Below are 14461 nucleotides of genomic sequence, written 5' to 3'. Positions count from 1 at the left end.
TGCATAATGTAGTTCCTGATTTATAGAAAGACTTGACAATGAAAGGAATAAACTAGATCCTTTTATATGCAGTTCCATCATAGCTGTGTTGATCCCAGGATACAAGAAACACAAGATGGCTGAGGTAATATCTTTTAGTGGACTAACAGAAGCTGGTCCAATAAAAGATATTAACTCGCCCACTTTGTGTGTCTACTAGATCATATGTCATAGATATTCTTGCTCCCTCTTACTCTCCCTCCCCTATTAAAACTAAATTCGTATTCCAGGTGGATAAAGAGGTTGGGTTGGTTTATGAGTACTCACAGTTGTCACTTCTGTTTTTGAAGTCAAATCCTGTTATGAACTGTATACATTTTGTAATATATCATTTTCTATCATGTTTACCATCATTACCACATATATTGTATTGCAATATATACTTTGTTAATCTTCATTCAAAATGTATTATGTATAAAATTCTATGAAAATTTTCCGATAGTCCAGCTCTAAAATGACCTACAAGGAAAAGAATAGTGGGCTGCTGGACACTGTTTAAGTTGTTACAAAATGTTTTTAATGGTAAGTCTTGTGAGACAGAAAACTAAGCAAACACATATGATTGTTACACCTTTATAAACCTATTTGGCCTCACCCAAAGCACATATAGGTAAATGGAAAGCCTCCCACTGATTTGGATTCAGCCTTTATAGGACATATCTCTAGCTCACTAGATGTACAAATGAAAACGGCAATGCACCCACATGTGTCAACCCTGTTGGATAGTGTTGGTAGAAGAAGATATCACTGTCTTCAGTATTTGTATATTTTCTTTATCCATTTAAACAATTTTTAAAATCTGCCTCAAAATTATCTTGTGCATTTCCTTTCCAGGGGACAAGTGCACATCCACTGAATACAGCAAAGTGAAAAATATGTTGTTGGATCTACAAAACCAGAGATACATTGCACAAGCAAAAGAAAAAAATGCTGAAGATAAAATGATTTTAAAGAAATTGCTGGTGGATCAAATGTTTAAATATTTCGATTCTGACAACAATGGACTTGTGGACAGTAATGAACTCTCCCAGGTAAGATTTGGATTTTGCTTTCCTCAGCACAATACCTCTTCACTTTGCCTGTCGTCAAGTTTGCAAAATCTCTACTGCGGTGTAGTTATGTGGTATGTGGTGTCCTTTGATGCAACCCTTTTCCTTCATTTGATACTTACATGTTGGCTTAAGAGATGTGAAACTTCACTTAAGGATTTAAGACTGCTTGAAAAGGATTATTATTATCCTGAGTCATTAAGACAATGTTAAGGTTGAAATAAGTCAGGAAATTCAAAAATTCTGTAAAAATGTTGACCAGGCTGAACTGCACTACTTAATCTTGTATCCCAATATAATCTTCATACCATTCCATTCTGTATATAATGTCATGGGGTGTATGTACCCCACGTCAGCCCAGCAACCAAAGGGTTAACACAGGCACTGCCAGCCACTGCTTGTTGTCAGCCTCATAACAGCTGAGAGACAAAAAAGCTTGGAAGCAGAGGGGTAGGGCAGCTCCCAGAAAAGTGAACTGGCTGGAAAAAAGAACTCCTGTCAGCAAGCTTCTGAAAAGCTACTTGGGTACAACATCCTAGAAGGAGACGACCAGACCAACACACCGAAGAGCCTGCGGAAACCCAGGGGAAGGTAGGAAGGAGCTCAGGCCACATCCAGAGTTGACAAACCCTGATCTAGCTTGAGGGCCCTGAGCTGGAACCCAGTGGAGTGGGTAGGCTTAGGGCTGTACCATGCCCCTAATGGACTTAAGAGAGTAGAAGGCTTCCAGATTCCTGGGGACCAAGAATAGACTAACAGCCCCAGCAGGCTGAGTAAATTCAGGTGCAATGCCCGGTCTGGCCACAGGCGGTGCCACTGCACTGACACATCAACTGACATGCCACATTTTACAGGGGAAAACAGAAGTGCTTAAAAACACATTATTGGTCCTATTAGTCATATCTCTTCACCTGTAAAGCCAGATAGCCTAGTTAGTTAATCCAATTCTACAGACAAATTTTAAAAACTTTCTAAAATACGTAAAATAGATTTTCTATATGTTATATAATAATTAAATATTGATCTAACATGATCTAAGAGGGCTAGATGCATATGTCTTATACTATTAGGAAGAGGGATTCATAGCTTTTGTATGCCAGCAAACTCCAGTTTTTAAATCTGTCTTGAAATATATGACCTTGAACCTGTCACTGGTCCAAACATTGCCTATCTTGGATCTCAGTCAAATAAGTAGTTTGGTGGAAAAAAGAAAACCTATTCCTAGCATGTACTTTATTTAAAGAAAAGAAAAACAGATTGGAGGTATTCTGAAGGCAAGTTAGATATAGTCCTAGCAGAGATGTGTTAATGAGCCAAATGAAAGTCAGTTGGTTAAAGGTGCAAGATAAAAGTAATATGCAGTTAATCATATGAATAGCACAACTATGTGTGCGTGTAAAGCTGAGTGTCAGTGTTGGAAATTGTTTACAAATGGGTTGGAAAAGTGAATAATAGTGAACAACTCAGATGAATCAGTTGGAGACTTCATTGAAATAAGGACAGCAGGATTTGGTTCCTGATTGGAATATTTTGGTTCACCAATCATGAAATTTCTTCCCACAATATGTGAGATGCAAATACCTTTCCCAGCAAAGGGATTATGGCATTTGCAGTGGTATAGCTGTCTCCTTTTATGAATTGTTAAAACTGATATTTCCAAGAGTGAGATCTTTCCAAAAAGTTAATTTATTTAATGTATCATTACAATATCTAAAGTTGGCCAATAATTAATCATTTTCTCTTTCATTTGAACAACCATAATCCTGATGTGATTTGTTATTAACAAATGATTGTGATTTACTATAATTTAATACAGCATTACAGCTCAAGAATATATTTACCTCAGTTATCCAGTGTAAATATATGACACATTGTGGAGTCTTTACTCATGCTAGTGAACACTTACTTATGCAACTATTTTAATGGTCACTAATGGGACTACTCATGTGAGTAAGTGCTAACCCAGGATGGGTAAAGTTTGCACAATCTAGACCATACTGATTAAGATTTCATCTTTCCCCCTCTCTCAGAAATAATAGTAATTCAAAATATCTAAACAATTTGTAACAATAGGAAAATTCAGTCAAGATTGAAGGCATTTGGTACCTTGCAGGATCAGACTTCAGGTTAACCAGAATAAAAGAAGATAATACATTGGCCCTGCTGGTGGTTAGCTATGAATAAGGTTAAGATTCTGTTACAGGTATTTTTGGTAAAAGTTAGGGACAGTTTGCGGGCACTAAACAAAAATTCACATAAACCCACTACCTGTCCCTGACTTTTACTAAATATACCTTGGTGGAGGAGAGGACTAACAGTCAGAGCGCTGCCAGGGGCTGACCTCCAGCAGCTTCTCCAGTTCTGCTGCTGCTCCTGCTGCAGGTGATGATCCAACCCCATCTGCTGCTCCAGCGGCCCTGAGGACTGCTGCTCCAGCCAGCTGTTCCAGCACCGACACTGCTCCTGCCACAGGGGATGACCACCGCTGCTCCAGCCTTGAGGGGGCTGATCCAACCCCAGCCATTGCCCTAGCAGCCCTGGGGCTGACAGCTGCTTCAACCCTGCTGCTGCAGAAGTAGTCATGGAGGTTCCGGAAAGTCACAGAATCCATGACCTCCATGATAGAATCGTATCCTTAGCTATAAATTGCATCTGGCAAACTCACTTTCTAGCTATCTGTTCTCTCGCACACACATAAAACAAACTATTATTTAATGCCTGTTTATAAACTCTGCCTGTTTTCTTGTTATTGCAGATCTCTTTGTTACTTAAGTTACTTTATGCTGCTGTGGGTGTGGGTATGAGAGAGAGAGAGCGAGAACAAGGATCCAAAGTATTATGGGGAGACATGGGAATAAAATTGTGCTTTTCCGGTGAAGAATGTAGTCGTTCCCATATGGTAGGATTGACCTTTTACAAACAGTAAACCACCTTTCTTTTTTGCCATAAGTGTTCACTGAAAGGTATTTGGGCTTTTAATATGCTTCATCAAACTCAACTAGACATATTGAAGTGCATTTTTTGCAGTACTATAACAAAAAGATGAAACAATTTTATACTTGATTAAGTCCCCAGACGCTATATTTTGTTTTGCTTGGGGGCCATCCAAAAGAATGTATACTGATGAAAAAGGGGGAAAATCTCCTAAAAGGACTTGATCCAAAAGCAGGTTAAGCATGTCAGGTAGAATAATGATGAAGAATGAGGTCTGTTTCACACTCTTATTCGTGACCTACTGTTTAGAGTATCAGATGTCAAGATATATATTTTCTTTTCTTGTTTTTTTTTTTTTTTCGTTTAAAATATGACAAATGAAAACATTTAGTGGGATATTTTTTAAAACTCATAATTATTCTTTCGTATTTTGATATTGTCTCAGTTTGAATACATTTCAGTTAAGGTGGTGGGAGACTTGTTATGTATTAGTAAATTGACTTATGAAGCTGACTGCTATTTCCAAGGGTGAGGCATTGAAGCTATAGAAAAAACTTTAAACTCAGATGAGGAATACACCTTTTTAATGTATTGCCAAAAATTGTACACTGCAAGCAAAAGTGGAGGCCTAGTGTCTGATTTCTCATGAAGCACAGCAATGTAAACAAGACTCCTATTTATACTTGGGATGTTTGTACTAGATACAGGACAAGCACAATTTAAATATACAGTATGTCACAGGGCTAGCTGCACCTTTGATCTCTCTGAGTGCATCCCCCTCAGGTGTTAGACGTCTTGCCTTCACCTATTCTGGATGGAATGTCATGGTTTTCCCTACTCTTTAGACAAGGTCCAGGGTACACCCTGAGTACCAACTGTGATTGCTCATCAGGCATGTGATCATGTAATTAAGGAATGTGTTAAAATGCATAGGCACTAGGGGACTGAATTTAGGTTGCATAGGCAACCGTAATCCTGGCATTTCCTAATTCTTCGAATGCTTAACTTTGCAAACTTAATAATGTTCTTTAAAAGTGTGTATGTGTGGTTTCCTAGATTTTTTTAAAAAAAGCCAACATAAAGAATAGAAGTTGTATCATATGACAGCATATTGGTACCCATGTGGCTCATCAGCAGGGTTTGGGACCTTTAGACCCAATGTACAGACCCAATGTACTCTGCCATTTGAGTGACTAATAGTAGTAGGTTGTTAAATTATATGAGTTAGTGCTGAAAGGAGGTGGGATACTTTGCCAGCGAGTTTCACAGCTATTTGCTGACAGAAGACTCCACCCATTTACTCCCAAGCTTATGACCCCTTCTCTGTCTCTTTTGACCTGGCCCAGTATTGTCTCTTTGTTACCCATTGCTCCTCATTCTAGTTCCATTCTTCTCACATTACCAGTGCCAGTCTCCACTCCTGACGTTTTTAATCCCAGTCTCTTTACCAAGCCATTCTTAGTTTCCCCCCAACCCTCTGCCTGCCTCCTGATTTCTCGTCCCTCCTCTTGCACTGCCATGGCTCTTTCTTTCTTTCCCCACCTCCGCTCCCTGTTGCACTGATTTACGGTACCAGTATCCTCGCCCAGCTTTCGTTTGCCCCTGCTCTTCATCCAATCTCAGTCTCATTCTCACTCACTGACTCCCAGTCCCCCTATTCCATTTTCAATCTGTCTTCTAGTCCCATTCCCCCTGCTTTCCAACTCCCAGTTCCAGTTTCATTTTCTTTGCTTCCCCACCCTCCCCCCCATCCAGTTCTGGTCTCCCCCTCATTCCTCATTCCAACAGATTTCACCACACATACACACACTCAACCCCAGCTCTTGTCCCCATTGCATTTGAGTCAAGTGGGGCCCAGCAATAATTAGGAGCATAGGAGAGACAGGGTTCCTGCTGTCAGTTCAGATGCCTGGCCCAGAGTAGCTATTATGTGGAAAGTGTGTTTTTGCCCTTGTAGCCCTGGCCTGGCCTTGACAGTGCAGGCTCTGTTGCTCTGAGGGATTCTGTGTACACAAAGTTCTGTTTCCATGAGCCAACTGTGAATTTTAACATCCACAAGCATCTTAGATTTAGAAGTTAATTAGCTGAAACTTGTAAGAGTTCTATAACAGTGAGATTTCCAAATGCTATAAGCACAGTAACTAACTTGGAACGTAAGGTATGTATATTTAATTGTCTTTGGCTGCATTTCTGCCTTTTATCAGCCAGCTAAGGAGATGTTTGAGTGGTTAAAGACATCATTGCATAGATTCCATACAGCATCCTTTTTCTGCATTCTGGTGGCATTAATTGTAATAAACAAGCTAGATAAATAATGCATAATAGTACTAATTTTCTTCAGGTAACATCTTATTTAATAACTAAACTATTTGCATGGTGTTTTTTATGGTTTTTGTGCTTGTGCTTCTATAAATTATCATTTATAAATTATTAACGAGGTCATTATACATTTTTAAAGAATTTTGTACAGCTCTATAAGAGAGCCATACCATCTTTTAGGGAAAAATAAGTTTGCACTTCCTATCTTTAGGCTTATTGGTCCTTTTGTTTTATGGTATTTGCATGTTTGGAAATGTTTTCTTTTACCCTAAGGAGAGCTGTGAATTCAGTTGTCAGCATTGCTCCTTTCTGCTCTTGTTTGTCCCTTTGGTGGAGCAATTGGAATATCCCAATTACATATTTGTGAAACAGTCTGAATCCTCTACATTTGGTTTTGGGAAAACATAGCATTCAAAATTAGTAGTGTAAACTGCAATATCTCTTCAGTTGAAGTGTAGGTTTTTATTATTTATTTGTTTATATTTATTTAAGAGGGAGAAAGTATATGTTTTATATTGAATTGAGCTGTGTTCATTGCAGAAGTTTGAGCTTCTTGCAGCATTACAAAAGTTGACTGTGTTTTCTTTGATTCTTATGGATGCATAATTAAGTTTTCTCTTTAAGCTGTGCTGTAAAACACAGGCATTGAGCATTTGTTGTTATGAAAGATCTCAGGGCACTTTTAAGATATTAGGTGCATCAATGGGATTTGCAGACTAGCATCTGGCAATTTTTGGTGTAATCTACATTTGTCCTTGCAAAGTCTAGAGACTGAATAGAAATGATGCACAAATTAGAAGAACATTCCTTCAGCAGAGGTTCATTAGTGTTAAAATCTAATAACCACTAATTATAATCCACTTACAAAATGGATGCCCCCCTCGTGGAGACACTGAGTTATCTTCTGAGGTCTTTTATAACAGGTTCTTAGGAAATATAATAGGCTTGTCAGACGTGTATAAGAAGTTGATGTAATTGCTGGTGTAATAAGAATTGGAACCTCATGTAAATAAAAGAAGTTCTTATTTGGGGTGAGGGAAAGGGAGGGTAATAGGAGGGAGAAACTTACTATTAATCCATGTTGTTATAAGGAGGACAGTGCACCTTGTTCACGCATCTCATTTTTTTTTTTTTTTTTGGTCAATGTCATTGTAAAGAATTTCAATATAGTGAAATCTTAATTGCAAACCAGAATATCTATGCAATGTTATTACATACTGTGCCAAAGTATATATTCCTCATATTTCACAAACTTTGGTGTAAACTCATTGGCACTGACTTAAAGGTATTAACTTTCTAAACTGTAATAAATAATTATAAAGCAAGTGGAAATCCCCAACTTTACGCAGTTTCAGTTCATTGCCCCAAGCAGCCTTAAAATGTTTCTAATAATCATTTAATAGATCAATTAATTATACCGCAAAACTCTAAGAGTTCAAATGTAATTTCATGGTTATAATTTTCTTGTCAGGTAATAAAACAGGATGAGCTTGGCAAGGATCTGTCTGACTGCTCTCTATTCGATCTGCTGAAATATGATGATTATAACGGTGACAAGCACCTACTTCTAGAAGAATTCTACAGAGCATTTGGTAAGTACAAGATTTTTTTCTACTCTTCTCACAGTTTTCTCTTTCTGTCTCACTTTTTAAAAATAAAATGTCCTAATTTGAAGTGCCATGATGCAGTGCTTCAACAGTGAGCACAACTTGATCATTATGATGTAGGGAAACATCCTGAAACAGAAATCAATAGGAGATGCATTTGTGTCCAGTTTTCTCAAGACAATGATTCTGATAAAGGGGCATTTGTAGAAGATCGGCTTTTCTGCCAACAAACGAATGTACGGATGCACTAGTGAAAAGCTACTGTATTCAAGATCCGGTTGTAATCTGTAAAATTGGTCAAGCCACATCCCTTTTCTATATTCTGATTGCTACAAGCCTAACAGATACAGGTATTCATTTCATGCTGATATACCCCTGCTGTGCTTGTTCAACAAAATATGTGGAAGGGTACTCTATAGAGGATTCATAAAACAAGGTGAATTTTCAGTGTAACTTGTGGATGGTCCTTGTTTTTTGACAACCATCCCTCATTACTGGATGTCCAAGGTGTCTGGGAACAAAAGTTTACTGCTATATGGTATTGTTGCATCTCCAGACACTACTGTTCTCCCTGTCTCTGTTCCATGACCCCAATTTTTTTGCTAGCTGCTTGAGTCAAAAGGGGAAACACTATTTATAATGAACTGAAAGTTTTCTTTTCTGCTTACCACTACAAAATGTTAGAGGAGTCCATATTTAAAATTGGGAAGCTATTGGAAAACAAATGGGAGGTGATGGATAATGAAAGCATTGCTACACGGCCACCTTAGATTTTTCTGTTAGGAAATGAAAAGGTGGCTTCACCTCTTACTGTTTTCCAACTGATGTAACTGCATTGATTTTAAGGGGCATATAATTTATATTTATATAAGTGAGAGCAGAGCAGTCTGGGAGTGTAAGGTGTGTTTGGGTGTTAATTCTCACTCAGATCACAAGTGGAAATTAATTTGGTGTCTTCTTCCTAGTTGCTGTGTGCAGGGCAAAGGTAAGCCATTTCATAATTTGTCACATTCTGGCATAATCAGCAGTGAAGCCTAGGAGTGTTGAAGGTCAGTCTTGAGATTCAGTGACAGAGCTACGTGGAGAAACCTGCACAACTACTGCATGCACTAGCTCTGGTGCTGGCTGTTAGTTGCTATTTGTCCTTTTCATACATGAGAGCCAAACTTCACCCTTTTACAAGGGAAATAATTGAGTGTATCCAGAAATATCACACTCCTGCTCTTTGAAATGTGCAAGCATGATGATCATTTATAAATGATTCCATATGAATTATTCTGTATGGCTTTAAGGAAAGGAGTACTCGTGGCACCTTAGAGACTAACCAATTTATTTGAGCATAAGCTTTCGTGAGCTACAGCTCACTTCATCGGATGCATTCAGTGGATGAAGTGAGCTGTAGCTCACTAAAGCTTATGCTCAAATAAATTAGTTAGTCTCTAAGGTGCCACTAGTACTCCTTTTCTTTTTGTGGATACAGACTAACACGGCTGCTACTCTGAAACCTGTATGGTTTAAAAATTCTTAGGAAAGGCCAGTGGATGCATTATTGTTCAACTTAAATTATGTGTGTATACTAAACCTTTTGTGAAAACAATAAAAGTTATTTGTCCCCTTGTTGATATATGCAGGGTCCACCAGGAAGCTAGTGTATGACACATGATATGTCTGTATAATGGTTTTTTATCATGAAAGATTAAGAAAATGAAGATAGGCATAGAATTAAATAGTCTACATCACATACTTTATGTATTGTTACATACGTTGTTACACTCTTGGTTGTAGCCAGTGAGAATCTGGACATTTAAACAAGATACTGAATACGATTGTTAGGGATTGGATAACTCATTTAAATAAACTTTGATCCATTTAAACTATTTCTGGGGCAGATTTTCAAAAAAGCATCCTCTGATTTTGAATGTGCAATTCTGCTTATGCAATCTATTTTGGGTACATTAATACAGTTAAGAAGTCTTACTACTTGTGTTATGGGTCAGATAGGTAAAGTGGGTGAGGGAATATCTTTTAGAAGACAAATTTTTGTTGGTGAGAGAGACAAGAATTTGAGCTTGTAAAGAGCTCTCCTTCAGGTCTGGGAAACTTAGTGTTACTGCTAAATACAAGATGGAACAGAATATTTAGCATAAGTACTTACCACACATTTCAACATCCCTCCCGTCACAGAGAGGAAAGGAAAGAGGAGGGAAAAACAGCTGTGGGGATGGTTTCTATTGGGTTATATATAGTTGTAATAAGTCCAGTGTCTCTATTCAATCCAGGATTTTTAATGTTTAGCAAAATTAGGAATTTAAGCTCCCAGGCTCATCTTTTGAAAGTATGGTGCAGGTTTCCTTGGAGGATGAGAACTGATAGGTCAGTTATGGAGTGAAAACTTAGATGTGTCTGTGAACCCTCAGGGGTCTGTAGATCCCAAGTTGAAAACCACTTTTTGTAGTAACAACCACCTTTTGTAGACCCCTTAGACATAGTCTGTGGACCCCCTGCAGTCTGTGGACCCCATATTGAAAACTATTTTTTTAGGCAATTAAATTTCATTTCAATATGCGGACAAGGACCAGAGTGCAATATCTGTTTTAATTAATTATCTTTTGTTTCATTAGCATCTCCTAATAGTTTTTTTTCCCCAGCAGTGTAGTTGATTATAGCCTTGACTGTCACATAAAGATTGTGAGTTCAGAATCAAATATGACCATGAATTACATTGTGAGTTTAACGATAAGGCTCCAGTCAGGCAATATGAACTTTTATTTTTCTTCTATTAATAACTACCTTCAGGACAAAGAGAAATCATCCATTTTAAAGATTATAATACATATTTTAGATTAAAGGAGGTTGGTTTTCTTGATAATAAACAGGTAGTTGCCTAGTGTAAAGATTAACATATTATATTCATATTCATTTACTGCTAATTATTTAGACAATATCTCTTCAGCTGACAAAATGCATTTGAGATAAATACTGGGGGGTGTTTCCCACTTTTTCAATGCAAGTAAAATAAGTATGTGTGAAATAAGCAAATATCACCCCTTAAATATGCAGTTCATTTAAATTTGCAGTTTTTTAAGTTGTGTGTATTTGTGCTCTACTTTTACCAACTATCAGTTCATATAATAGTGTTGCTGACAAAAGTAGATGTCATCATTCCTAGGAAGATCTGTAATTTAAATAGTAAGTGGTGTGTTGGGTTAAACCTCCATTAAACAGCTGTGAGCTCCACTTTTCATTTAAGATAGCTGTAAGAGACAGCTAAGTGGCACCCCTTAAAACAAAGGTCTCTTTCAAGTATCAGTGGGTTAGTGTAGTCTGATATTTCTGGTATCTATTGTAAGGGAGAATACAGAGTGACAGACTGTATCTCTTGGGATGAAGTAGCCTAGAGTTATGGTCCTTAAATTCAGGGCTTTTCCTCTTCTGTGAGTAGGTGATGAAGTCAATAACAGCGAGGGGAGAACTGCTTCTGACAGAACTCTGTTTTGAAGTCTAGTGACTTGGGCCCCAGTTAATCAAGATAATTCAACATGTTTGGAAATGTAAGGATCTGAGTTGTCCTATTGGCTTCAGTAGGGCCTTGGCATTTGTGGGGTTTTTATATTTTGAGGCTTTTGTTCTTTTACCCTTAACATACACATGCCAGTGTTAGCCGTTTTACATATATCATGAGCTTTTGGGGGGCTACAGGTTATATTTCCAGGCCTGCTATTTGAATGGCACAATCACAAAGGAGAAAAACTAATTATTTCCAATAATAGTCGGGGTAAAAAGGAAAAAATTAAGCTGAATATTAGGAAAAGAATTCCTAATCAGATCTTGTTAGACTTTGAACAGTCTCTCAGGGCAAGACTCATAAACAGGGATCATTAAATCTAAAATGATAAAGATATATTTAAAGCAGGGACATGGAGTATGTAACATAGATAAAGTTTTCCCTACCCTTCTGATTCTACCTGACCACCTTTTTAGGTCAAAAAGGAATTTTTCACTGTCTGGTGTGTAGGTTGGAAGAGGTTGAATATTGACTCTCACTATAACTGCTCAAACTTGGAATTTCTGTTCCAAAGGAAATTCTAACATATCAGAAGAAGTTTTTGTTCAGAATCAGGTTTTTGTTTTCTCTTGTTTTTTTCATTTTTGTTTTTGTAATGAGAAATTTCCTGTGGAAAGGAAATTTTGGTTCTGAAAAATTGGAGCATTTCCATTTGAGTTATCTGCCACAGAATGGGAAGCTTAGAAACTAGGAAACACTTGGCTCAAGCTTGGACTCCTACAGCTTCCAGGGCCACAAAGGCCTTGAGGAATAGGGAGACTAGAAGCCTTGAGATCTCCATCTGGAGGCAAGGCCCCCAGGACTGCAGGGCTCTCAGTTTCCTCTAGACAGACTGCTGAGCTGCCAGGGAGGCAGGAACCTGTCTGGTTTCCACAAAAGCTTTGTTGAAATCAAGAGGTTCCTGCAAATGTTTGAGTTCAAAGAATGAGCATTTGTTGACCAAAATGATGTCCGTTGGAAAAATTCAGACTGACTCTAGTTATCACATGGTTCTGAAGTTTAGGATATGGATAGCCTGTGTGTGGGTAAAATATAATATGTATAATGTAAGCGCACACACATTCACACACACAACAGAACAAATAAAAGTAAAGTCAAAGTGATTTATATTTATGAATACCTCTTTTAATAATGGACAAATAATACATGTATTTTGTCTCAGAGGAGTGGCTGAAACATAAGACAATGGAGCTAGTCAACAAGTAGAGGAATCAAGTACAGAATATTCAGAGTTTTAGGTTCTGTAAATTAAAAATTATTCACAAAAGAAGTCTTTTATTTTTCAAGGATTTGCTGACTTTGTATAATTAATTGGGCAAAAAAGTTCATTAGTGCAGAGTTAAGGTTTCCCAGTGCCAGCTTGTGCCCTTCCAGCATGTCAAGTTCAGCAAAACTCAAACTTCAGAAAATACAGCATTAAGGTAAACACCCAGCTAGCCTTAACTTTGCTTTCCTGGAGCTGCAACAGCAACTGGGAATTATCTGCATTCACTGCCCTGCATTCACTGTGTGAGTTTTAGCAGGATTAAATGCTTTGAACGGTGGAGGCAGTACGTGGGGCAGGTTGGTAGAGGTATATTAGACCCTATGAAGGTGTCCCCTGAATAGATATGTGGACACGGTTGGCAACGGGCTTTGTTGCAAGGATAGGTTCCTGGGTTAGTGTTTTTGTTGTGTGGTGTGTGGTTGCTGGTGAGTATTTGCTTCAGGTTGGGGGCTGTCTGTAAGCAAGGACTGGCCTATCTCCCAACATCTGTGAGAGTGATGGGTCGTCCTTCAGGATAGGTTGTAGATCCTTGATGATGCGTTGGAGAGGTTTTAGTTGGAGGCTGAAGGTGATGGCTACTTTCTTTGTTCTGTTATTTTCTTTGTTGGGCCTAGGTTCCCCTTCCCTCACCCCTCCCCCCGCTCTCCTGCTGGTAATAGCTCACCTTACCTGATCACTCTTGTTACAGTGTGTATTGTAACACCCATTGTTTCATGTTCTCTGTGTATATAAAATCTCCCCACTCTATTTTCCACTACATGCATCCGATGAAGTGAGCTATCCTCATGAAAGCTTATGCTCAAATACATTTGTTAGTCTCTAAGGTGCCACAAGTACTCCTTTTCCTTTTGTGGATACAGACTAACACGGCTGCTACTCTGAAAACTTTCCTGGGAACCTTCAGGCCAGCCCTGAAAGAATGGAGAATGGGGTCTTACAGTGACATGTAATCATGTCACCTCGTACTGGAATCCATCTTAAACCTTATGCTTTTCCATTTAGAAGGAGGACTGGGGACCCAGAGAGACAAAATATCTCCACCTTGTGCCAAGCTATAAAGGGGGGTGGAACAGAACAAAGGGGGCTGCCAGTCATGAGAAATCCCCTAGGTGCCACCTGAGCTGGAACTAACAAGAACTGTACCAGGGGAAAGGATTGGGCCCAGACTAAGAAGGAGTCTAGCCTATGAAAGAAGCTTATTGGAACATCTCTGTGGGTCAGATGTACCTGTATTCAGTTTCTTAAATGTATGAGGCTTAGACTTGTGTGTTTTGTTTTATTTTGCTTGGTAACTTTTTTGTCCTGTCAGTTATTACTTGAAACCACTTAAATCCTACTTTTTATACTTAATAAAATCACTTTTGTTTATTAATTAACCCAGAATAAGTGATTGATACCTGGGGGAGCAAACACCTGTGTATATCTCTCTCTCAGAGTTATAGAGGGTGGACAATTTATGAGTTTACCCTGTATAAACTTTATACAGAGTAAAATGGATTTATTTGGGGTTTGGGTCCCATTGGGAGCTGGGTGTCTGGGTGCTGGAGATAGGTGACTTGCTGAGCAGTTTTTGGTTAAAGTCTGCAGCTTTGGGGGTATGGACCAGATCTGGGTCTGTATTGCAGCAGACTGGCATGTCTGGCTCAACAAGGCAGGGTTCTGAAGTCCCAAGTTGGCAGGG

At 38.5% G+C, this 14461-nt stretch overlaps 1 protein-coding gene across 4 annotated transcripts in view; it reads left to right on the top strand.

The window, feature by feature from the left end:
* The window catches only part of FSTL5 (follistatin like 5), a 576686-nt gene that overhangs the window by 342410 nt on the left and 219815 nt on the right, over positions 1-14461 (top strand). For all 4 annotated transcript variants that reach the window (XM_048847574.2, XM_048847577.2, XM_048847576.2 and 1 more), the window contains exons 5-6: positions 874-1070; positions 7813-7933. In XM_048847574.2, coding sequence (XP_048703531.2) covers positions 874-1070; positions 7813-7933 — 318 coding nt within the window. The remainder of the gene's footprint in view (positions 1-873; positions 1071-7812; positions 7934-14461) is intronic.

Source organism: Caretta caretta, chromosome 4 (assembly GCF_965140235.1).
Source record: "Caretta caretta isolate rCarCar2 chromosome 4, rCarCar1.hap1, whole genome shotgun sequence".
Taxonomy (NCBI): Eukaryota; Metazoa; Chordata; order Testudines; family Cheloniidae; genus Caretta; species Caretta caretta.
The sequence above is the reverse complement of the archived record's forward strand: the minus strand, read 5'-3'. Positions and strand labels throughout refer to the sequence as shown.